This window comes from Caenorhabditis elegans, chromosome IV (assembly GCF_000002985.6).
Source record: "Caenorhabditis elegans chromosome IV".
Classification (NCBI taxonomy): Eukaryota; Metazoa; Nematoda; class Chromadorea; order Rhabditida; family Rhabditidae; genus Caenorhabditis; species Caenorhabditis elegans.
In genome coordinates this window covers 16843055-16866922 of record NC_003282.8, presented here as the reverse complement: position 1 = coordinate 16866922, position 23868 = coordinate 16843055, and the positions used below count along the sequence as shown (strand labels likewise).

At 35.7% G+C, this 23868-nt stretch overlaps 4 protein-coding genes, 1 non-coding gene and 1 pseudogene across 13 annotated transcripts; 4 read left to right on the top strand and 2 right to left on the bottom strand.

Annotated features, from left to right (window-relative positions):
* Positions 1-418: 418 nt before the first annotated feature.
* Positions 419-1083, bottom strand: gtsf-1 (CHHC U11-48K-type domain-containing protein; the record flags this gene model as incomplete). 3 transcript variants are annotated; one of them, NM_070599.3, is made up of 3 exons in its annotated part: positions 419-802; positions 865-950; positions 1000-1083. In NM_070599.3, the coding sequence occupies 3 exons, from the start codon at positions 1081-1083 to the stop codon at positions 463-465; spliced, it is 510 nt and encodes a 169-aa protein (NP_503000.1). The 3 variants fall into 3 exon arrangements, with proteins under 3 accessions (NP_503000.1, NP_001368542.1, NP_001299961.1); NM_001380561.1 differs by lacking the exon at positions 1000-1083 and having other exon boundaries at positions 865-944; NM_001313032.3 differs by lacking the exons at positions 865-950; positions 1000-1083 and having other exon boundaries at positions 463-789.
* Positions 1084-1436: 353 nt separating this feature from the next.
* On the bottom strand, positions 1437-3053 carry lsy-13 (ING family member lsy-13; the record flags this gene model as incomplete). 2 transcript variants are annotated; one of them, NM_001380559.1, is made up of 3 exons in its annotated part: positions 1437-1795; positions 1854-2180; positions 2830-3053. In NM_001380559.1, the coding sequence occupies 3 exons, from the start codon at positions 3046-3048 to the stop codon at positions 1598-1600; spliced, it is 744 nt and encodes a 247-aa protein (NP_001367153.1). In that variant the 3' UTR covers positions 1437-1597. The 2 variants fall into 2 exon arrangements, with proteins under 2 accessions (NP_001367153.1, NP_001368543.1); NM_001380560.2 differs by lacking the exon at positions 2830-3053 and having other exon boundaries at positions 1459-1795; positions 1854-2174.
* A 388-nt stretch (positions 3054-3441) lies between these two features.
* Positions 3442-11879, top strand: mel-46 (the record flags this gene model as incomplete). 3 transcript variants are annotated; one of them, NM_001268980.4, is made up of 10 exons in its annotated part: positions 3480-3665; positions 3715-3895; positions 4092-4147; positions 4203-4341; positions 4407-4531; positions 5198-5327; positions 5839-6262; positions 7394-8593; positions 10566-10871; positions 11621-11879. In NM_001268980.4, the coding sequence occupies 10 exons, from the start codon at positions 3485-3487 to the stop codon at positions 11798-11800; spliced, it is 2922 nt and encodes a 973-aa protein (NP_001255909.1). The 3 variants fall into 3 exon arrangements, with proteins under 3 accessions (NP_001380107.1, NP_001255909.1, NP_001255911.1); NM_001392452.1 differs by lacking the exon at positions 4407-4531 and having other exon boundaries at positions 3442-3665; positions 11621-11875; NM_001268982.3 differs by lacking the exons at positions 3480-3665; positions 3715-3895; positions 4092-4147; positions 4203-4341; positions 4407-4531 and having other exon boundaries at positions 5251-5327; positions 11621-11800.
* Positions 11361-11510, top strand: T06A10.105. Its single transcript, NR_067744.1, has one exon. It is a non-coding gene; the product is annotated as an Unclassified non-coding RNA T06A10.105 (non-coding RNA).
* A 148-nt stretch (positions 11880-12027) lies between the features above and the next one.
* map-2 (Methionine aminopeptidase 2) lies at positions 12028-18661 on the top strand (the record flags this gene model as incomplete). Of its 3 annotated transcripts, NM_001268978.5 has the most annotated exons (7): positions 12041-12092; positions 13108-13179; positions 13460-13564; positions 14451-14775; positions 15234-15390; positions 16194-16766; positions 18318-18440. In NM_001268978.5, the coding sequence occupies 7 exons, from the start codon at positions 12041-12043 to the stop codon at positions 18438-18440; spliced, it is 1407 nt and encodes a 468-aa protein (NP_001255907.1). The 3 variants fall into 3 exon arrangements, with proteins under 3 accessions (NP_001255906.1, NP_001255907.1, NP_001360158.1); NM_001268977.6 differs by lacking the exon at positions 13108-13179 and having other exon boundaries at positions 12028-12092; positions 18318-18661; NM_001372970.2 differs by lacking the exons at positions 13108-13179; positions 16194-16766.
* Positions 18662-19465: 804 nt separating this feature from the next.
* Y116A8A.10 lies at positions 19466-20898 on the top strand (annotated as a pseudogene). Its single transcript has 4 exons — positions 19466-19530; positions 20227-20437; positions 20488-20615; positions 20659-20898. Coding segments are annotated over exons 1-4 (644 nt in total).
* The last annotated feature ends 2970 nt before the right edge of the window (positions 20899-23868 follow it).

Here is a 23868-nt window from a genome sequence, read left to right as displayed (position 1 = left end):
TCTATAGAATTTACGTTATAGAAAAGTTAAAAGTTATAGTTATAGATGATGTCCCGACGCCTCCCGGGTGCTTTTCCGATTTTCGCGCCAAAAAATTCAATTTTTATCGGCTTTTTCCAGTTTTTCACGGGGTTCTGGCCTTCCTCTCATTGAATTTTTCGCGCTCCATTGACAATCGCCTGTCGGACAACGCGTGGGAAAGTCGTGTACTCCACATGGACACTAAAACCGAGCCGCGACGCGACACGCAACGCGCCGTAAATCTACCCCAGATATTGCCGAGCCAAAATGGCCTAGTTCGGCAAACTCTTCCATTTCAATTTATGAGGGAAGCCAGAAATCCGTGGTTTTTTGGTGGCTTTTTCAAAATTCGTTTCGAGACCCGGTACCATAGTTTTAGCACAAAAATTGAAAAAAAAATGCTTCTCTCATTTTACTTGTTCCACTTTTTTAAAAATAAAATCACAAAATTAAATTATCATTCTTCATTTCCAAGTAAGCAAGCCGATTGATCGTCTCGAGCATCATCTCCACCTCTTCCACATCCGATTTCTCGATTTCCGACGTCACCGACAGATTCTTCTCCTCCTCGTCTTCATCCGAGTCATCTGATCCATCTAGCGACTCCTCGTCCTTCTCGTACTCTTTCCGAAGCTTCTGTGCCGCCAGGTGCTCCGCCACGTTCAGCTCCAGCGGCTCCAGTGACAATTGGCGTCGAAGATCGGCGGATTGACGTTTGCAGAAGATCTCGTGGAATTGGAGCTCTTCTTCGGGAAGGAAGTGACGCATGTTGTAGGAGCATCTAAAAAAAATAATGATAATTATTATAGAAAAATTGGAAAATTAATTGAGCAAAAAAAAAACCTCTTCAATTTCAACGAATGCGGGTAAAAATGCAATTTTTCCGTGCGACACTTCCACAAGTGCGTGTTGAACTCCTCCATTGACACCTGAAATATAAAATTTTTAATTTTAAATTAAAAATATATCAATTCCAACCTTGTGATCCGAATTGTAAGGGCATGTTATCGAAAATCGATCATTTTTTGAAGTCCCAGGGGCCTCCGATTCTCCCGACGCCATCTAAAATTTCGAAAAATCAATAAATTCGATGAAAAATTGGATAAAATCGCCAAAAAAATTGGATGAAATCGAGGAAAAATTCTTGGGCGGGGCTTCGTAAATCTACACGCAATTGTGCCGCACGGGGTTTTGCAAGGAGTGGGCATGGAAAAAAGCCTTGACCGCGACGCATCGGCGTGCGGAGCGGCTCGAAAAAATGTATTTATTTCAGCGATTTCACCGAAAAAATTGAAAATCCAGCAATTTTAAAGGAAAAACCCAACAAAAATCCAAGTTTAATCAATAAATCGTTAATTTTCAGTTCAAAATCTGAATAAAATTCATCAGAACCGTTGTGAGAGTCAGAAAAAATAATTTTTTAAACAGAAATTTATATGCAAACAAGTTTCAGTTTATCATAGAATAATAAAGCAAAATGGGAGATCAAACCAATACAATTTTGTGATCATCGGATGATTTTTTTTCAAATAAAATAGGTACACAAGCGGCAAATCAAAGAAAAAAAACCAATTATTCACTTCTTCTTCTTCAATCCCTTTCGTTGTGGAGCCTTCTGCGGAGCCTCTGCAACCGCCGCGAGACCCTGTGCACGGCACTCATTGGTGCAATACCAGTCGCCGGCTGGAGCAGTGATCATTCCGATGCATGTGAAGTGGAACCATCCGTACTTGCAGCCCGGATTCTCGCATTCGATCATTGTGTCGTTTTTATCCTGAAATTATCCCAATTTGGCGATATTAAGCGGCGGCGGAAGCTCACGGAGCCCTTACCAGTTGACACCAGCAGTACATTTTCGGTGGCTCGGCGGCGGCCACTGCTTTCTCGGATTCTGGCTTTTTCTTCCGACCGCGCTTCTTCTCATCCACCGACGACGGAGCATCATCATCTCCCTCGGAAAGCTTCTTCTTACGATGACTTCGCACTGACGGAGAACTGCTTGGCGGAGTTTCCGGTGCTTTTGGAATCTTATTCAGGTTTTCAATGAACTTTTGCTCTTCTTCCATGAATTTCCCGTAGACATCCTTCAGAAGAACCTTCAAACCGCTCGCAATCTCTATTTTTTGGTCGGAATATTCGGAAACTTTCGCCATTTTCTTCTGAAAATTGATAAATTCGCATTTTTTAGGTGAAAAAATCATAAAAATTTGGATTTATAGGTGAAAAATCACAAAAATTGCGATTTTTAGGTGAAAAAATCATGAAAATTGTGATTTCTAGCTGAAAAATTATAAAAACTGGAATTTTTAGGGGAAAAAGCATAAAAATTGGGTTTTTTAGGTGAGAAAATCATAAAAATTTGGATTTTTAGATAAAAAAATCACAAAAATTGCGATTTTTAAGTGAAAAAATCATAAAAATTTGTATTTTTAGGTGAAAAAATCACAAAAATTGTGATTTCTAGCTGAAAAATTATAAAAATTGGAATTTTTAGATGAAAAAATAATAAAAATTGCGATTTTTAGGTGAAAAAATCACAAACATTGCGATTTTTAGGTGAAAAATCATAAAAATTTGGATTTTTAGGTGAAAAAAATTATAAAAATTGGGTTTTTTAGGTGAAAAAATCAAAAAAATTTCGATTTTTCGCCTAAAAATCGCGATTTTTATGATATTTTCACCTAAAAATCCAAATTTTTATAATTTTTTCATCTAAAAACCGCGATTTTCATGATTTTTTCACCTATAAACCGCAATTTTCAAACTTTCGCCATTTTCTTCTGAAAATTGTTAAATTAGGAGCTAAACCTGCATAAAAGTGAACGCTTTGGTCTTTTGTTCGGCCGTCATTTCCTCATAATTCGCAAAAAATTCGATTTTGTGCTTTTTAGCAACTTCCATCTCCTTCTTCGCAAGAATATCGAGCCGTTCAATCTCGACAATTGCTTTTTTCGCTTTTTCCGGAACTTCTCTATTGATTTTCGAGAAAACTTGGATCATATCGATGACGCAATCGTCGATTTCCATTTTTAAGCTGAAAAATGCAATTTTTGAGGAAAATCAGAGTTTTAATGGCATTTTTCGTTTCAAAATCCATTAAATTAACTTTTAATTTCATTTTTTTAAACAAAAAATGTGCTAAGAGTCATTAAATCAATAAAAAACCAAAGATTTCCCGCAAAAAACAATGACAAAAAAACAACAAAAAAGTGTGCGGCGCTATTGCGTTCGCTAAACTCCGCCCATAGAACCGCGCCCCGTTGCGAAATTTGCGAAATTAGATATTTTTCAGCGGTTTTTTTAATGAATTTTCCGTCCAAAAAATCGAGTTTCAACTGATTTTTTCGCGTTAAAAACCAAGAAAATTATTGATTTTTCCAATTTACTCGGTAAAAATCCCGAAAAAGCCATTAAAATCTGTAAAAGTACAGAAAAATACAGCAATTTTTAATTTTCAGAGCCAATGGAGTTCTCCGAGGTAATCGAGGTATTAGACCGCGGCAGCTCGATCGATGTCCAATCGAATTGCACGTTCGAGTCGCTGATGATCGGACAAAAGACGCTGGAACGTCTGAAAAATAGCCAATTCGACAGGCCGTCTCCAGTTCAGGCCCGGGCCATCCCAGTCGGCTTGCTGGGAAGAGGTCAGCCTATTTATAAGGGCCTGGGCCTTAAAAACTGCTATTTTTTCAGATATGCTTGTTCAGGCCAAGTCAGGAACCGGAAAAACGCTCGTTTTCTCGGTTTTAGCCGTAGAAAACCTGGATTCTCGATCTTCACACATCCAAAAAGTCATTGTGACTCCGACGAGAGAGATTTCTGTTCAAATTAAGGAAACTGTGCGGAAAGTCGCTCCGACCGGCGCTAGAACTTCGTAAGAAGACCCAGGAATCGTGAAAATCCCAATTTTTATGATATTTTCACCTAAAAATCGAAATTTTTATGACTTTTTCCCCTAAAAAACCCGAATTTTTGTGATTTTTCACCTAAAAATTCAAATTTTTATATTTTTTCACCTCAAAAATCCGAATTTTTATGATTTTTTCACCGAAAAACCGCAATTTTTTCAGAGTATACGTTGGAGGATCCGCTCACAAGCTGAATCTCATCGATTTGAAGCAAACGCGTGGGTTTTTAAGCCAAATTATCTGAAAATTCCGCATTTTTTCTCTATTTTTCAGGCCCACAAATCGTCATTGGAACTCCTGGTCGGATAGCACAGCTCGTCAAGCTCGGAGCAATGAACATGTCCCATGTGGACTTTTTTGTGCTCGATGAGGCGGATAAGCTGATGGATGAAGTGTTTAGAGATGATATAAAGTACGAAAAATCATAGTTTTTCCCCCCCCCCCCCCCCCCCCCCCGAAAAACCTCGGATTTTTCAGTATTATCATCAATTCTCTGCCTCAAATCCGCCAAGTTGCCGTGTTTTCAGCCACCTACCCGCGAAATCTTGACAATTTGTTGTCGACTTTTCTCCGCGACGCGGCACTTGTTCGGTTTAACGCTGGTACTGAAAACAACACATGTTTTTTATTGGAAAACACTGGAAAAATTGCATTTTCCGCGAAAAACTAGTTAATTTTAGCTTAAAAATTGGCTAAAATGATGAAATATCACGTTTTCTCGTTGAAAAAAATAATTTTTCGAGCCGCTCCGCACGCGTGGCTGCGTCGCGGTCATGGCCGCGGACGAAGTTTCCAGCCCTCAGCCATTGCAATATTTTAGGGAATTTTAGCCTTTTTCGCAATTTTTTGCTGGAATCTTAATTAATTTTAGCTTGGAAGTTAGCTAAAATCATTAAAAATCGAAATTTTATCGAAAACGAAATTTGCAATTTTTAATTTTTTGAAAGCAAAAATCTTTTCCAAAATCGCAAAAAAATCCCGATTTTTATGATTTTTTCAACTACTTTTTAGGGGAAAAATCATAAAAATTGCGAATTTTAGGTGAAAAATCAAAAAAAAAATTGATTTTTAAGTGAAAAAATTATTAAAATTGCGTTTTTTAGGTGAAAGAATCATTAAAATTGCGTTTTTTGGTGAAAAAATCATAAAAATCGAAAATTTCGAGCCGCTCTGCGTCGCGGTCATGGCCGCGGCCGAGGTTTCCAGTCCTCGGCCATTTCAATATTTTAAGGATTTTTTGCCACTTTTTCCAATAATTTTCGTTTCAGATGACGTTCAACTGTTCGGAATCAAGCAATACGTAGTCGCAAAGTGCTCTCCAATGCTCGAAAAGCTCACACATGTGCTGAAATCGATCAGATACGTGCAGGCACTGGTGTTTTGCGATCAGATTTCAAAGTGAGCATGCGGAATTTCGCGGAAAATTCGATAAATTATTAAATTTTAGTTGAAAACTAGTGTAAAAATGGCCTTTTTTAGCTGAAATAGTACCCAAAAATGATTTTTTTTTCTGAAAAATGTGTAAATTTTGTCTAAATCGATGAAAATCTCCAAAAAAAAAATCGAAAAATGTTCAATTTTCTCTGAAAAAAATCGAAAAAAAATTCAATTTTCTCTTAAAAAACCGAAAAAAAAAATGTTTTCATTGAAAATAAGTCAAAAAATTTTTTTTTTTTTGGCTAAAATATTTGAAAAACTTCCCAAAATCGATTTTTTTTTCAGAAAAATATGTAAATTTTGTCTAAAACGATGAAAAAAATCAAAAAAAATTCAATTTTCTCTTAAAAAAACCGAAAAAAAAATTCAATTTTCTCTAAAAAAAAATCGAAAAAAATTCAATTTTCTCCAAAAATTAAAAAAAAAAAAGTAAAATATTCGAAAAATGCCCAAAAATCTCATTTTTCTTCAGATGCGAACCCATCGCCACTCATCTCAAATCCTCAGGCCTCGACGTGACCTTCGTCTCCAGTGCAATGTCGCAAAAAGACCGCCAACTCGCCGTAGATCAGCTCCGCGCGAAACGAGTCAAAATTCTCGTCTCCTCCGACCTGACCGCCCGTGGAATCGACGCTGACAACGTGAATTTGGTGGTGAACATCGATGCCGCAGCCAACGAAGAGACCTATTTCCACCGTATCGGTCGTGCGGCACGATTCGGTGCTCACGGAGCAGCTGTGACACTGCTGGAGGATGAACGAGCATTGAAGGGCTTCACAGCGTTGGCTTATCGGGGAAAAGTCACTGTGAAGCGGGTTGTTGAAGGTGTACACGAGTTGCCTGGTGATTTGGTGAAGAATCAGGAGTTTTGGAAGGATTTGCCGTATTTTATAGATGTGAGGAGCAGGAATTTGCAGCACTATCGAACGGAAAAATGGATGGAAGCTGAAAATTCGGTGTTTTTTGGTCAATTTTGGACTAAAAAATCTCCAAAAACGAGCGATCCGTGATTTTTTTTCGAAAAAACGGGCATCGCACGGAAAAAGAGGCGGGGCGTGATTTTGCAACCCAGTGGCGCGGTTTTTGTTGATTTTTTTTTTCAATAAAATTTTGCATTTGCTTGTTTTATTCGAAAAAAACGAGTAAAATTGAAATTTTATTGGAAAAATCACCAAAAAACCGTGCGGCAGAGTTGCTAAACTGCGCTCCGCCTCTTTTTCAGTGCGATGCCTGTTTTTTTGCGAAAAATTACGGATCGATCGTTTTTTGAGCTTTCTTAGGCCGAAAATCGCCAAAAAACCGAATTTTCTACAAAAAAAAAGAGATTTCAGCTGAAATTTCACTTTTTAAAAGCAATTTTGGGTCTAAAAAAGCTCCAAAAACGATCGATCCGTGAATTTTTTGCAAAAAACACGGCATCGCACAGAAAAAGAGGCGGAGCGTGATTTTGCAACCTTGCGGCGCGGTTTTTGTTGGCTTTTTTCCAATAAAATATCGATTTTACTTGTTTTATTCGAAAACAGAGAAAAACGAGTAAAATGGAAGATTTATTGGAAAAAATCAACAAAAAACCGTGCCGCGCAAGGTTGCACAATCACGCCCCGCCTCTTTTTCTGTGCAATGCCCGTTTTTCGCAAAAAATTCATAGATAGATCGTTTTTGAAGCTTTTTAGGCCAACAATAGCCAAAAAATACCGAATTTTCTGTAAAAAATTGAGATTTCAGCTGAAAATTCACTTTTTTGAGCAATTCTGGACTAAAAAAAGCTCCAAAAACGATCGATCCGTGAATTTTTTTTCGCAAAAAAACCGGCATCGCACAGAAAAAGAGGCGGGGCGTGATATTGCAACCTTACGGCACAGTTTTCAATTGGAAATGCTTTTAGATTTATTTTTTAAAAAATTTAGTAAAATCGAAACTTTTTATTGAAAAATCCGCAAAAAAACCGTGCCGCGGGGTTGCAAAACTGTGCCCCGCCCATTTTTCTGTGCGACGACTCTGCTTTTTGCAAATTTCAGTTTTTTCAGTTTGAAACACCGCCCACTGGTCCCAACGATCTGAACAAGGTTCCCGACCGTCAATCAGCTGTAGAATCCCTGAAATCCGAACGAGAAGCTTCTGGAATAGTGACGTCATCGTCGAAAAAATACACAAGAGATGAGATGATGGCGATGCGATCGGACACCAAAAATGAGCAAAGTGTAGAAGAAATTTCTGCAAAAATTGAGAATTTAAGCGTGGAAACTGAGACTGACGAAAAAGAGAATGTCGTGGAAGTGAAGAAAACGTTCAAAGAACGGCTCGCCGAGCTGAAGGCGGCAAAAGCGGCGGCGAAGAGCCAAACGGAGCCAGAAGCGCCAAAATCGGAGCCAAAATCCAAGTTTAAATTCGTTCCAACACGAGAAAAGGCGAAGAAGAAGTACTACATGCGCGGCGAGCTCCAACACATTCGTGAAGCCTTCACGTCGGAGCAATGGAGAGCCTACGCTGAGACGAAATTCGATTTTACAGAGGAACCGTTTTTGGGGGGTCCTGTAGAGTCAAAAAGTGCTGAAAATTCGCAAATTTCAAGCTCCGGGGACGTTGGAAAGGCTGAAATTCTGGAAAATGTCGAAAAAACGGAGCAAAATCCCCCAAAAATCATCAAATCCCGAAATGTGCAAATTGGAAGCCAAGAAGACGTTGGAAATTCGAAAAATGCCGAGAAAACTCCCTTAAGAGGATCGGAAGCATCGAAAAATGCTGAAAATTCGCAAATTTCAAGCTCCGGGGACATTGGAAAGGCTGAAATTCTGGAAAATGGTGAAAATCCCGTGAAAAATCCCCCAAAAACCATCAAATACAACCGATTCGAGATGAAAAAGATCCAAAAAGAAGTGCCCAAGGATTCATGGATTCCCTACGTAAAATCCAAATGGAACACCACCGAAGAACCATGGGAGCTTGATCAATGGCTCCGTTGCCCGTTTGAAGAACGTCTCCGACGGCAACGAAAACGCGAGAAAGACGAGCGTCGGAAAGTGATTGAAGATCGGAAAAAGCGGCGAGACGAGGATCGGCAGGAGCTTGTGTCGAGTGGAAGGATCACGAAGGTGGTGGAGATTCGGGAGACAAGCTGGCAGGATTATCAGGCGAGAGTTCGCAGAGAGTTTGAGGAAGCTACGGAGAAACGACGGAAAATGATGACGGAAGGAGCTGCTGAGGTTCTACGCAGGATTGGACCTGTGGTACGGCAGGATTTTGGAGATTTTGGAGGAGAAAAAATGGAAAAAAGACCTGAAAAAATCGGCAATTTTTGCCCAATTCAGCAAAAAAAAAACTGAAAATATTCAATTTTGTTGAATTTTTCGAGTAAAATCCCCGAAAAATTCAGCAATCTTTACATTTTTAAACAAAATTTGAGTTTTTGAGGAAAAACCTGAAAAAACGGCAATTTTAGCTCAATTCAGCAGAAAAATGACTGGAAAATGATGATTTTGATGAATTTTTGAGTGGAGATGACTGAAAACTGCTGAGGTTCTACGCAGGATTGGACCTGTGGTACGGAAGGATTTGGAGCGGAAAAATTGGAAAAAAAACCTGAAAAAAGAAGAAAATTGCCGAAAAACTGCGAAAAATGACTAAAAAACGGAGATTTTGATGAATTTTTCGAGTAAAAAGTCGGAAATTTCTGCCCAATTCAGCATCAATGAGGATTTTTGAGCGGAAAAAACCTGAAAAAAGAAGAAAATTGCCCAATTCAGCAGAAAAATGACTGAAAATATCCAATTTTGATGAAATTTTGATGCAAAAGTCGCAAAATTCAGCAATCTTTACATTTTTTTTTAAAACAAAATTTAAGTTTTAGGAAAAAGTCGGATTTTCGAGTTAAAAACCCCTAGATTCGGCAATTTTAGCCCAATTCAGCGGAAAAATGACTGGAAAATGATGATTTTGATGAATTTTTGAGTGAAAATGACTGAAAAGCGAAGATTTTGGTGAATTTTTGAGTAAAAAGCCCCTAAATTCGGCAATTTTTGCATTTTTTTTTAAATACAAAATTTGAATTTTTCGGAAAAAAAATCATTTTTTTTCAACAGAATTTGAGTTTCTGAGTAAAAACCCGAGAAATTCGGCAATCTTTACATTTTTCCAACAAAAATTGATTTTTTTTTTGGAAAAAAATCGGATTTTTAAACGAAATTTCCACGTTTTTTTAGACCAAATTTGATTTTCTGAGTAAAAAACCCGAAAAATTTGGCGTTCTTTTTTTCATTTTTCAACAAAATTTCTAGATTTTTTTCGGAAAAAAATCATATTTTTGAACAAAAATTAAGTTTTTGGGAAAAAATCGGATTTTTAAACGGAAAACACAAAAAAAAATTTTTTGCTTAAAAAACCGGAAAAATTCGGCGATTTTTCCACATTTTTTTCAACAAAATTTGAATTTTTGAGTAAAAAACTGCTAAATTCCGAAATTTTTGTCCAATTCAGCTCCGAGCAATGAGGATTTGAAGAAGCTCTGAAAGTTTCTGCCTAACTACTACTTAACTCTAGGCGAAACAGCAATGATTACGCCCGAACTGTATCTGAGCTCATGTTTTTTGGAAATTTTTATAGAATTTTATGACGAAAAGTGTAAAAAATCTCATGAGGCATCAAAATTTCGAAAAAAAAACTGATTTTAGCCAAATTTTCCAATTTTTCCGTGTCGCAGTGGTCGGAAATTGCCCTTTTTTGTGGAATTTTCATATTTTTAGCGTATTTTGATCGTTTAAAAAAATTTTCAGTGGTTTTTTTTCTGAAAAATTGGCAAATTTTATCTAAAATCTCCAATTTTGCTCATTTTTCCGGTCCGAAGTTGATTTTTAATCAAATTTTCATTTTTTTAAAGCGTATTTTAGTTGCTTAAGCTATTTTTCAAGCTATCGGCTCGAAAAATAACTAAATCAACGAAATACTGTGAGATAAGCTATCAAAATACGCAATAAAAGATTAAAAATTCCAAAAAAAATTACCAAAATTTGGGATTTTAGCTTAAAAAAACCAAATTTCCGATTTTCAACGAAAACATCCAAAATTTTTGGTTTTTTAAATTAAAATTCGAAAAATTCCAAAATTTTTCATAGGAAAAATCGAAAATTTCGAATTTTTTGGGTTTTTTAGAGGAAAAATTGGCATTTTTTTCAAAAAATTCCCTAAAAACGCTAAATTTTTCAGGTCCCACAACGAACGCCTCCACTGATCTACCGTTATCGTGTTGATATGTACAAAAGGCGGCTCGACGAGCAAGATGCCTACCTACAGCATCAGAATAAGCTGGACGATGGAATTTTGAAGGAGACGGAGGCTCAGACGACGGCGGAAAATCCAGAAAAATCGATGGAAATGGTGGAGATTGAGTGTCAAACCGACGAGATTCAGGAGGAATTGGCGGAAGATGAGGAGTACTGGGATGAAGAATATTGGGATGAGGAGGAGCTGGAAGGATCAGAAGGATCCCAAGAAATTTTCGACGATTTTCCCGTAAAAATTCGAAAATTTTCGATTTTCTTTTAAAAAATCGAAGATTTCAGATTTTTTAAAACAAAAATTTCAGTTTTTCCCGTGAAAAATCAGAACTTTTCGAATTTTTTGATTTTCCTTCAAAAATTTCAAAAAAAAAAAACTTTACAGGGAAAAACTGGAATTTTTGATTTTTTTTTTGAGAGAAAAATCTGAAATTTTCGAATTTTTTTACGGGAAAATCGAAATTTTTTCGATTTTTTCTGTAAAAATCAAAAAATTTCGATTTTCCCTCAAAAAAAAATCAAAGATTTCCGGTTTTCTCTCTAAAAAAAATAAAAATTTCAGTTTTTCCTTTGAAAAAATCAAAAAAATTCAGTTTTTCTTTTAAAAAATCGGAAATTTTCGATTTTTCTTTCAAAAAATCGAAAATTTCGATTTCCCCGTAAAAAATGAGAGATTTTCGATTTTTTTTAAATAAAAAATTCAAAAAATTTCAGTTTTTCCTATAAAAAATCGGAAATTTCCGATTTTTCCCATTGAAAAAATCGAAGATTTCAGATTTTTCTCTCGAAAAAATTCAAAAAATTTCAGTTTTTCCCTTTAAAAAATTAAAAAAAAAATTTCAAGAGAAAAACTGGAATTTTTGAATTTTTTGAGAGAAAAGTCGGAAATTTCAGCTTTTTTTTTCAAAAATTCAAAAAATTTCAGTTTTTCTCTCTGAAAAATTGAAAATTTTCGATTTTCCCTTCAAAATAGATGATATTCAGGATGTGGTGGAGGAGCTGGAAGGATCAGAAGGATCAGAAGAAGCATCTGAAGCTGCTCCACGGGCTCCGCAACTGGAGCATCTCGCGGCGGGATATCTACGGAATATGAATTTCCAGGCGGCAACGCAAAGTTATATTGATCTCATGAACTCGTTTGCCAGAAATTTTGGTGGAAATTGATCTAATTTTCGGGTTTTTTTTTTGTATTTTTGTTATGTTTTTTGATAATTTTGATTTTTAAATTTTTTATTGATTTTCCAATTTTTTTTCCATTTTTTTTGGTTAAATTTAACCAGTTGCCTATGGAAACTGTGAATATTTTTATATCTTCAATTTTATTTTTTTTCCGTAATTTTCAGACAAAATTACCAATAATTTCAGCGCCGGTTAGCAGGTCAAAGTTCTACTACTACTACAACAATGCCACCAGCAAACGGAAAAAAGGGAAAGAAGGGAGGAGCCGCGAAGGCTGGTAAGAGAACGGAGAAATTGGGATTTTTTATAGGAAAAAAGCTGAAAAATTTGGATTTTCTCTATGAAAAATTAGAATACCTACTCCATTTCTCCTTGTAGAAAATCACAAAAATTGAAATATTACAATTTCTCTTTAAAAATTTTTTTTTTTAAAGTTGCATTTTTCCTTTTAAAAAATCAGAAATTTTCGATTTTCCCTGGTATACAGCGGCCATTTATCTTGTATTGTTTTCCGCCTGTTTTCTTTCGTTTTTCATCGATTTTTTTCGTTTTTTCTTAATAAAACTGATAAATAAATATTTTTTGCAGATGCTAAAACAATTTCCAAGTGAAAAAATTATGTATTCAGTGGGCAAGCAGCGGTGAAAGTGGTCAATGCAATATGATGGATTACGGGAATACAAAACCTAAACTTTTTTCCAAACATGATAAATATACCGCTTAGATGTTGAAACTACCTGATTTTCATAACGATACCGCTGAAAAAGTTTTGAGATTTTCAAAATTCAAATTTTTTAGTGAAAAAGTCGAGGTTTTCGCACAAAAAGTTGAATTTTGGAAACCTCAAAACTTTTTCAGCGGTCTCGTTATAAAAATAAGGTAGTTTCAGCATCTAAGCATCATATGTATCATGTTTCAGAAAAAATTTAGGTTTTGTATTCCCGTAATCCATCATATTGCATTGAACACTTCCACCGCTGCTTGCCCACTGAATACATAATTTTTTTACTTGGAAATTGTTTTAGCATCTGCAAAAATATTTATTTATCAGTTTTAATAAGAAAAAACGGGAAAAAGCTGTGAAAAAGAAAAGAAAACAGGCGGAAAACAAAGGAAGATAAATGGCCGCTGAAACTTGTCGGCCCCTCGGCCATGGCCTAGAAACCACTTTTCCTCGTCCCTCGTGAGGAAAAAGTTGCAGTGCCTTTTAAAAAATCAGAAATTTTCGATCGATTTTCCCTGGTCTATTCCCCATTTTCTGCAAAAAATTATTATTAATTTTTTCACCACAGTGAGACGCATCCAGTACCGCCCAAAATCGTTCAAGCACTCTCGATTTGTGAAACACGCGCATTTTTGGAGTGGTGAGCCCCGAGGAGTTTGGCGGGGGAAAAATTGAGGCACCACGGATTCAAGATCTAGTGGGATTCCGGATCTACCATTTTCCGACTTTTTTTTTCGAAATTTTCTTCTAGAAGAAACGACGCTTAACAACACACGCGTGAAGCATAACATCGGAGCATCGTTGTCACGTTTTTCTTCGAGAAAAAAATAACGTTTTATAGGTTGGCACGGTGCCAGATCTTGAATCCGTGGTGCCTCGAAAAATTCGTTTTTTATTTCAAAAAAATCATCGATTTTCAGCCGCCCCAGAGGAGGATTTCGATGCGATTCTCGCTGAAATGCAGCTCGCCGACGCGAAAACTGCAGCCAAAGAGGCGACGAAAAAGGACGCGAAAGGTGGAAAAGGTAGCTAATGAAAAATCGAATTTCTATAGCTGAAAAATCGACAAAATTGCCAAATAAAGCGGAAAATCGCTGAAATTGAATTTTAAAAATAGAGTAGCGCCAAAAAATTGAGAAAGTCTTTTTTTTTTTAAATTTTTTTGGCACTGTTTTATGTTTAAAATTCAATTTCAGAGTATTTCCGAGAAAATACAGATTTTTTTTTCGTTAAAACACGCCTCTGGGGTCACAATGACCGAATATCATGAGAAATAAATTCAAAAAAAATTTCTAGATTTTATATGATTTTTTGAAAATTGCAAAAATCTCAGTTTCCCCCTAATTCCTATTTGAATTTGCCGCCAATTGAACTCGTTCGATGGAGCGCGCTTGCATTATTTTTATTAATTTATTTTATTTATTCTCATTATTTCACTGATTTTCTTCATTTTTGGTTTTTAATCGGAAAATGAAAGAAATATACAAGAAATATGCATGTAAAAAATGTATGTAATGAAAAGATCACTGAAGTTGCGTAAAACTGTAAAATATACTAATTTCCGAGTTTTACGCAATTTCAGTGATTTTTTCATGAACTATTTGCATTTTTCTTGTATATTTCTTTCATTTTCCGATTAAAACCCCCCAAAAATGAAGAAAATCAGTGAAATAATGAGAATAAATAAAATTAATTAATAAAAATAATGCAAGCGCGCTCCATCAAACGAGTTCAATTGGCGGCGAATTCAAATAGGAATTAGGGGGGAAAACTGAGATTTTTGCAATTTTCAAAAAATCATATAAGATCTAGAAAATGTTTAAAAATTTTTTTACTATGATATTTGATCATTGTGGCCCCATAGGCATGTTTTAAAGAAATTTTCCCACAAAAAGCCACTTCTTTTTTCAGGAAAAGCCAATGGCTCCGCCGCCGCCACAGCAGCTCCAGAAGAAGCCAAACAAGCCTGGCAAGCCGAAATCGCCGCAATGAAACCAATCGATGAGCAATTCCCCGATGGAAAATTCCCACATGGAATTGATGAATCCCCATACTATCTGAAGGGAAAGGATGGTCGAGTCGCAACGGATCGCGAGTCAAATGAGGAGAAAAAAGCATTGGATATCAGTTATGAAGAGGTCTGGCAAGATTATAGACGATCCGCTGAAGCACATCGTCAAGTCAGAAAATATGTGAAATCGTGGATTAAGCCAGGAATGACGATGATCGAGATTTGGTACGGGATTTGGAGTGGAAAATTTGGATTTTTCAGCGAAAATTAGGATTTTTAAGCGGAAAATTGGATTTTTGAGCGGAAAATTGGATTTTTTGTGCGAAAATTGCTGTATTTTCAGTGAAAATCTCATTTTTTCCAACGAAAAATGACAAAAATTGAGATTTCTAGCTGAAAGTTCGCATTTTTTGAGAACTTTCGGCCAAAAAAACTCTAAAAACGATCGATCCGTGATTTTTTTGCAAAAAAACGGGCATCGCACAGAAAAAGAGGCGAAGCGCAGTTTAGCAACTCAGCCGCACGGTTTTTTTGGTGATTTTTCCAATAAAATTTCAATTTTACTCGTTTTTTCGAATAAAACAAGCAAAAGCAAAATTTTATTGAAAAAAAATCAAATTTTTTTTTGAGAAATTTATGTCTAAAAAGCTTCACAATTAACCAATAAATTCAAATTTTTGCAGCGAACGCCTCGAAACGACATCCCGCCGTCTCATCAAAGAGCAGGGATTGGAAGCCGGACTCGCTTTTCCAACTGGATGCTCATTGAATCATTGTGCTGCTCATTATACACCAAATGCTGGAGACACTACAGTTTTGCAGTATGGAGATGTGTGCAAAGTTCGTGAAGAGAATTTGAGAGAAAAATCGCTGAAAAATGGAATTTTTTGGAAAAAATCATGTTTTTTTCCATTGAAAACCAAATTTTCCAAAAATTCACAGAGAAATTGGCCGAAATTTGGGAAATTTCGCTGAAAAATCATTAAAAATGAAATATTTGAACATTTTTTGCACTTTTACACCCATTTCTAGGCTAAAATTTTCAAAAATTACATTTCACAATGACTTTTTTTTGGCGAATCCCCCAAATTTCGCCACTATTCCCTGTTAATTTTTTGAAAATTAGGTTTTCGCTGGAAAAAATCGGTGAAAATCAAAAAAAATTGACTATAATATCCAATTTTTCACCAAATTTCGATGAAAATCATGAAAAAATTTGTAAATTTTGTCTAAACAGAAGAAAAATACCGAAATTTTGAGCGTTTTTTTTTTTCGAAAAATTTAGTTTGTTTCTTCAAAATGACGAAAAAATTCGATTTTTATTAACAAAAAAACCTAAAAAATCGAATAAAATCAATTTTCTCAGAATCAGATCCGCAAAATTGTGGTGGAGTTTTCACATTTTCGTATCCCACATTATCATTTTCCCCTTGAATTTTTTTCGATTTTTTACAGAAAAAATTGAATTTTTTTTGTCAGAAAATCGAAAAAATTTAATTTTCTCTGAAAAAAATCGAAAAAAATTCAATTTTCTCCCAAAAAATATCGAAAAATTCAATTTTCTCAGAATCAGATCCACAAAATTGTGAGATTCTCACGTTTTCGCATCCCAAAAATATCATTTTCCCCCCTAATTTCTGCAGATCGACTACGGAATCCACGTGCGCGGTCGTCTCATCGACTCGGCGTTCACAGTCCATTTCGATCCAAAATTCGATCCCCTAGTCGAAGCAGTCCGTGAAGCCACCAATGCCGGAATCAAAGAATCCGGAATCGACGTTCGCCTCTGTGATGTCGGAGAAATTGTCGAAGAAGTGATGACGTCACACGAGGTGGAACTCGACGGAAAGTCGTATGTGGTGAAGCCGATTCGCAATCTCAACGGACACTCGATCGCCCAATACCGTATTCACGCCGGCAAGACCGTACCAATTGTGAAGGGTGGTGAACAGACAAAAATGGAGGAGAACGAGATCTACGCAATTGAGACATTCGGATCTACGGGAAAAGGATATGTTCATGATGATATGGAAACGTCGCATTATATGAAGAATTTCGAGCTCGCCGACGAGAAAATTCCACTTCGCTTGCAAAAATCGAAGGGATTGCTCAACTTGATCGATAAGAATTTCGCCACACTGGCTTTCTGTCGTCGTTGGATTGATCGTCTTGGAGAGACCAAGTACTTGATGGCTCTCAAGGATTTGTGTGATAAGGTGCATTTGTGCGAATAAAATCATTTTTTGCTTGAAGAAATTGGAAAAAAAAACCTTAAAAAATGCCCAAAAACCTAAAAATCCATTTTTTTTCCCAAAAAAAAGCATTTTCACCCATTAATCCAAAAAAAAAAGTATTTTTGCTTTAAATGTGGACTACACTTTGTAGGAAAATTACTTTAAAACATGCCTATGGGGCCACAATGATCAAATATCATAGTAAAAAAATTTTTAAAAATTTTCCTGATTTTATATGATTTTTTTCGAAAATTGAAAAAATCTCAGTTTTCCCCCTAATTCCTATTTGAATTTCCGCCAATTGAACTCGTTCGTTGGAGCGCGCTTGCATTATTTTCGTTAATTTTTTAAAAATTAATTTTCATTATTTCACTGATTTTCTTCATTTTTTGCGGTTTTTAATCGGAAAATGAAAGAAATAAACAAGAAAATGCAAAATGTTTGTTAAAAAGTAACTGAAAATGCCTAAAACTCTGAAATTATGCGATCCGACGACGACGAGGCTGAAATTAGTATTATTCAGAGTTTTAGGCATTTTCAGTTACTTTTTAACAAACATTTTGCATTTTCTTGTTTATTTCTCTCATTTTCCGATTAAAACTCCCAAAAAATGAAGAAAATCAGTGAAATAATGAGAATAAATAAAATTAATTAATAAAAATAATGCAAGCGCGCTCCAACGAACGAGTCCGATTGGCGGAAATTCAAATAGGAATTAGGGGAAAACTGAAAACATGCCTATGTGGTCACAATGACTGAATATCTTGATAAAAAAATTCAAAAAAAATTTCTAGATTTTAAATGATTTTTTGAAAATTGAAAAATCTCAGTTTTCCCCTAATTCCTATTTGAATTTCCGCCAATTGGATTTGTTCGGTGGAGCGCGTTTGCACGTTTTTATTTTTATTCATTTTATTTTTTGTTATTTTCCACCGATTTTTAATGTTTTCGTTGTATTTTTGCTTGAATTTTAGAGAAAAAGTCAAGATAAGTTCAAATGTTCGATTAAAAAAACACGCTTACAGGCGTAAAAATGAAAAAATAACGCTTTTAAACGATTTCAAACCTGAATTAATTAATTTCACTGTTTTACGCCTGAAATTAGAGTGCAATTAGTTAACTCAGGTTCGAAATCGTTTAAAATCGTTACTTTGTCATTTTTACGCCTGTAAGCGTGCTTTTTAATCGAAACGAGTTCAATTGGCGGAAATTCAAATAGGAATTAGTGGGAAAACTGAGATTTTTTCAATTTTCAAAAAATCATTTAAAATCAGGAAAATTTTTTTGAATTTTTTTTATCATGATATTCGGTCTTTATGGTACCATAGGCGTGTTTTAAAGCAATTTCCCACTTTAAAACAAACTTTTAAAAAATCCAGGTTTTCGCAAAACAAAAACCAATTTTGGTCCGAAAAAAAAAATCGGTTTTGTTAAAAAAAAAAACCTAAAATTCAATTTTTCCCCCGAAAAACAAAAAAAAAACCCCATTTTTACCCAAAAAAGGTCCCAAAAACCCTCAAAAATTTGTTCCAGGGAATCGTCGATCCATATCCACCACTCTGTGACGTCAAAGGATGCTACACTGCTCAATGGGAGCACACAATTCTGATGCGTCCGACAGTCAAAGAGGTCGTCTCCCGTGGAGATGATTATTAATTTTTTTTGAAAAATTTTTGTTCTTAAACATTTTTTTCTGAAATTTATTTTCTTAAAATTTTTTTTCTCCCGTTGCTTCTACTACTTTTTTTTTGACCATGTTGTTTGTTAATCTCCCGTTGTTAGTGTGCTTTGTGGCATTTTTTAACTTTTGTTAAAAAATTCCCCCCAGCCAGAAGCCCCCCCCCCCCTGAAATGTTCTCTGTCTCTCCGAAATCTGGTAGTTTTTCGATTTTTTTTGTGTGTGTGTGTTCCTTGAGGTAAATATTATTTTTGTTAAGGTCTCTCGGTTTTGTCAATCTAGGTTTTTTGGAAAATTTGACGGAAAAACTACTTTTTTTGTTTTTTTTTTTTTTGGTCCGAAAACCCAAAAAATCCATTTTTTGGTCCAAAAAATGATCGAATGATCTTAATTTTTATCACATTTTAGGCGAAAGTAGGCTAGGTAGGTAGCCTGTAGGCACGAGGCAGGCACACAGTTTTATACCTGAAATGTGTAGTTTCGACCACTCTAGCTTTTAAGGATGAAAAAAAAGCTAGAAACTGCAAATTTCAGTTATAAAAATGTGTGCCTACCCCGTGCCTACAGGTTACCTTACTAGCCTATTTTCGCATAAAATGTGATAAAAATGAAGATTTTTTGGTTTTTTTTTTGGATTTACCGGGTATAAGGGTTTTTTTTGTTTAGACCAAAAAACTTGATAATTTATCAAAAAAAAAACCTTCAGGCGACCTATGCCTACTTTAGGCACGCCTGCAGGCACAGTAGCAAAGATGTAGCCGAATTAAAAAAAAAACCGATTATTTCAACAGAAAAATGGAGAACTCGAGGGAAAAATTAATCAAAAAAGGGGGGAGCACCACGGCCCGGCGAAAGAGACGTGGCCGCGAGAGCTCCGCCGGCTAGGCCACCGCCTCCTATGGTTAAGATTTTTGAACGAATAAACATTTTTAATTTGGCTGCTAAGCTCATTTATTTTCGTTTTTTCTCATTTTTATCGATAAAAATATATTTTTTGTTGCAGAAAATCAAAAAACCGCGACAAAACAGCACTCAACCGCCAACTGGGAGGAGGAAAATCCGAAAAAAGTGAGTTTTTCCATCTAGTGAAAAAATCCTATAGAATTTGATATTAAAAATGCCTTCATAGCATTTGTCTTGATGCCAGCTTTCGAAAAAGTACAAAAAAACGAACTTTCATGTCGAAAAAATCGAGAAAAATTGAAAAATGTGAAAAAAATGCACTACGGACGTGTCTGGAAAATCCCAACATTCCTATAGAATTTCGATATTTTTTTGACGTTTTTGCGTTTTACTAGACGAGATCTTTCTAAAAACACCAAAAAATCGAGGCCCCATGTTCAAAAAGTGAACTTTTTTTAAAAAGAAAATTTCAATAGTACTGAAATTTTCAAAAAAAATTTTTCGAAAAACTGTATAGAATTTCGATATTTTTTTGACATTTTCACGTACTACTGGACGAGATCTTTCTAAAAAGACCAAAAAATCGAGGCCCCATGTTCAAAAAGTGAACTTTTTTAAAAAAATAAAATTTCAATAGTACTGAAATTTTTAAAAATTATTTTTTGAAAAACTGTATAGAATTTCGATATTTTTTTGACGTTTTTACGATCTTCTGGACTAGATCTTTCTAAAAACATCATAAAATCGATACTGTATGTTCAAAAAGTTGACTTTTTTTCGAGAAGAAAATTTTATATCAAATTCGAAATCAAATTTGTCACGAAGCTGATGTTGGACCTTTCATTAAAAACATTTTTCCAGGATTTTATACTCCGATTATTCATCTTTTGGATACGTGATGGCTGATGTTTGGAATCGTTCATCGACTTCATCGTTCATCAGGAAGCGCCTTGAAACGGCATAAATCGCTGCTGGATTGCAATCTCAACCTTGGTACTTTCCGATTCATTATCCTGGTGACAGTGGATGGCAATACTTCAATATGAATCAAGTGTACAATATTCATAATATGGTTAGTTTCCAAAAAGATATTTGCAACTTAAAAAATCCGAATTTTTTAAGAATCAACCTGATTGCGAATGGATAACGCTGCCACCGCCGCTGCCACATAAAGATGCCCGAATAGAACTCGTACAAGCCCCGATTTGGACTGACAGTTGCACCACCTATGGCAGAAGTCGAAAAAGAAAGTGAGTTGACAGTTATTTGAAAACATGAAAATAAAAATTACAGATGGAAAAAGAGGGAGGTCATGAATCGGGCGAAGCAAGTGTTCATCAAGCGCAATATTCCTGTGAGAACAATGCAGAGGCAACGAAAAGTGGCATGCTACTCCCCTGTTATGGAAGAAGAGGCTTTGAAGTTCGTCAACCGAAGATAATTGGACAAGAAGAAAAGCTAAAAGGAAATAATCTCTCTTATCGCAATTTCTCACTGATCACCTACGGATTAGGTCTTTTTGCAATCTTTTAAAATTTTATTGACTATCTTTTACATTTTTATTATGTATTATCATTGTTATTTTTATATTAATAAACGAATTTTTAATAATAACACGCGTTTTTCAATAATCAAATGTGAGATTATACGATTTAGGGAATTTCAGGGCTCTAAAACTCGAAAAAATTGGCCAAAATCGAGAAACATTGCGAAAAACTGTTTAAAGTATCGATTTTCTTCAATATCAGCAACATACAATCCTTTAAAATGATTATTTTTTGTAAATTCGATAAAAATTCATTTATTTGTCACAATTTCTGCCCGAAAATTGCCGAAATAACCAGCGTTTCTATAACTAAAACAAGTGTCGTCAATTAAAATGCCGCGTCCGCAAAATGTCGTACGAAACTTTTCGCTGAGTATCAAACGTTGAATATTCAGTCAGCCAAATTTTACTACGGTAGAGATTTTACAGCCACGTACGGTTCGCCGGGCCGTGGGATCCCGGGAGCACGAGCATGTTTGCAGATGAGGCGCGTCGAGGCGACGCGCATTTGCGTACAAGGCATTTTAATTGACGCGCAAAACTTTTTTTCCAGACCTGCCACAAAAAATTTATTTTTGATCTACTCAGTTTTTTTCGTCCCTCTTTCTCTCATTCAACGCGGCATTTTTTTGCGCAAAGTGAGGAATTGTTTCCCATTTTTAGTCATTTTTTTTAATGGGTGACTTGGAGTGCGGCTGTTTCTTTTTTTACAGCATTTTCTGATTTTTTTTGATTTTTTTCTGCTTTTTGAATTGCACGTTGACAAATGCTCAAAATTTCGCCTTTTTTTAATCGATTTTTTAAGTATAGTACCCCCCGGGTTTCGAAACGACGCAAGGTTCTTCTGAGAAGCGAAAGGATGTGCGCCTTTAAGGAGTACTGTAGTTGCAAACTTTTGTTTCTTTCATTTTTTGAATTTAAAGGCGCACACCTTTTTGCACTCGTTGAAAAAAAATTGTCGTGTCGAGACCTGGACAAAAATGTTATTTAAATTTATTACGAGAACACGAAATTCTGCCAAGCGGCCTCTAATAAATGCCCAGTGTACAGACTCCGCCCCTTTTTCGCGTTTTTTCGCGTTTTTTCGCGTTTTTTTTGGCTTGCGAAAAAATGTCACACTTCGTTTTCATTAATAACTCCAGAGCCGTTTGACTGAGTTTTATAATATTTGGCAGCTTACTAGAAATATTTCACCCCACGGGGGAGCAAAAAACTGCACAAAGTTCGGAGCAAAATTGAGCCCAGGGCGGCTTTCCCCAGTTTGAAAAAAATTTTTGTTGCTCTTTTTACCCCCAAAAAACCATGTTTTAATTGAATTAAAATTCGGGTTTTGCTCGGTTTTGTTCCAAATTTCTGTGCAAGATACTACTCAGAGAGGTGGATTTTTTGAAAGAAAGTTTGAGTTCATAAGTGCAAAAGGCAAAAAGTTGTGATAAAACAAAAGGCCAAAAAATGCCATTTTGCCAAAAAAAATTTTTTTTCCGAAAAAGTAGTTCTTCGTCTTTATCTCAAGTTCTACTTCATCTTTTTCGATACTTTTTTTTTTACCCCACGTACAAAAGTACGCTGAACACGATTTTTAACTCAGAATTAAGAAAAGTTTTATGAGTCGGCCGAGCAAGACGAATAAGTGCCACATTTTGCACACTTTCCCATTTTCGCGAATCTACTTTTTCAATCATAACTCGGTCAGTTTTCAAGTTTTCTTAGTTTTCTAAAAATTGACGTGTAGGTCTCATCAAGACGCATCGAGAAATATAAAATTTGTGAAAAGTTCAGTGGGAAAATTTTTCAAGAAAAAAATGATTCAAAAATTTAGTACTGGGGGGAGTGGTTTCCTGGGTCTCCTGAACATTTTTTCCACTAAAGTTTTGCGGAATGTATTTTTGATTCATAGTTTTTGATTTTATTTAATGGAAGATGAAGTTTCGTCGCATTAGAAATACTCTGCCAAGAGATATTATTTTTATTAATTTTCAGGCCAAAACTTGTTTTTTTTTCTATACATCTGTCTGTGTACAAGATATAGCCCTCAACTGTACGTCTCCCTTTCGGGAATTTTATGATGAGTACAATGCTGTAATAAAATTTTCAAAAATTAGGTTTCCCGCTGACTTATCAGTGATAAACGGTTTTCGAACGTCTTCCCCAAATAGTAATAATTGAAGAAAGCGGAATCGAAAGACGACTTCCTCCAGAAAATTTTCTTCCTTACATCCCAGTTTGAGGTGTCTCGAGGTCCTGCATGGCCGAGTGGTTAGTCCGTTTGACTGCAGAAATTTTGGTAGTTGGTTCAATTCTACCAAGTGATAAATTTTTTTGTTTTTTGTGAGTAATCGGGATTCGAATAGAAATACTCGATTTTATACAAAATATGGGTACGTCTCCCCTAATATAAAGCTTCCTCAAACTTCAATCAATCAAAACTCAGCTTTAACTGATTCATCGGGTGCATCTGTTTTTGGTCAAACCGAACTCAAAAATTAAGAAGACTCCCATTGACCTACTGAAATTTTCACAAACCCTCTAACAGGTTCGAGGCGAAGCCGAGAACCTACGCCCGGCAAGGGGACTCGCCTTACACCCCCTACAACTGGCGGGCCCGCAGGGCCCGCTAGTCTGAGAATGCCTATTTCGCAACATACTTGACGCGAAAAAAAAAAATCTCGTAGCGAAAACTATAATATTTCTTTACATGTCTATAGTAGTGTCGATTTACGGGCTCGATTTTCGAAATTAATTTGTTTCAGCCGTAAATCGACACACAACCGCTACAGTAGTCATTTAAATAATTACTGTAGTTTTCGTTACGAGATATTTTGCGCGTCATATATGTTGTGTTCCCGTAATAGTACTGTAGGAATTTTGTAGGATTAGGATTACTGTAGTTTAGAAATATGACAATTTTCAATTTTTTTTGGTTTAGTGAAATGGTAAAATTTTCTGAGCATTTTTCA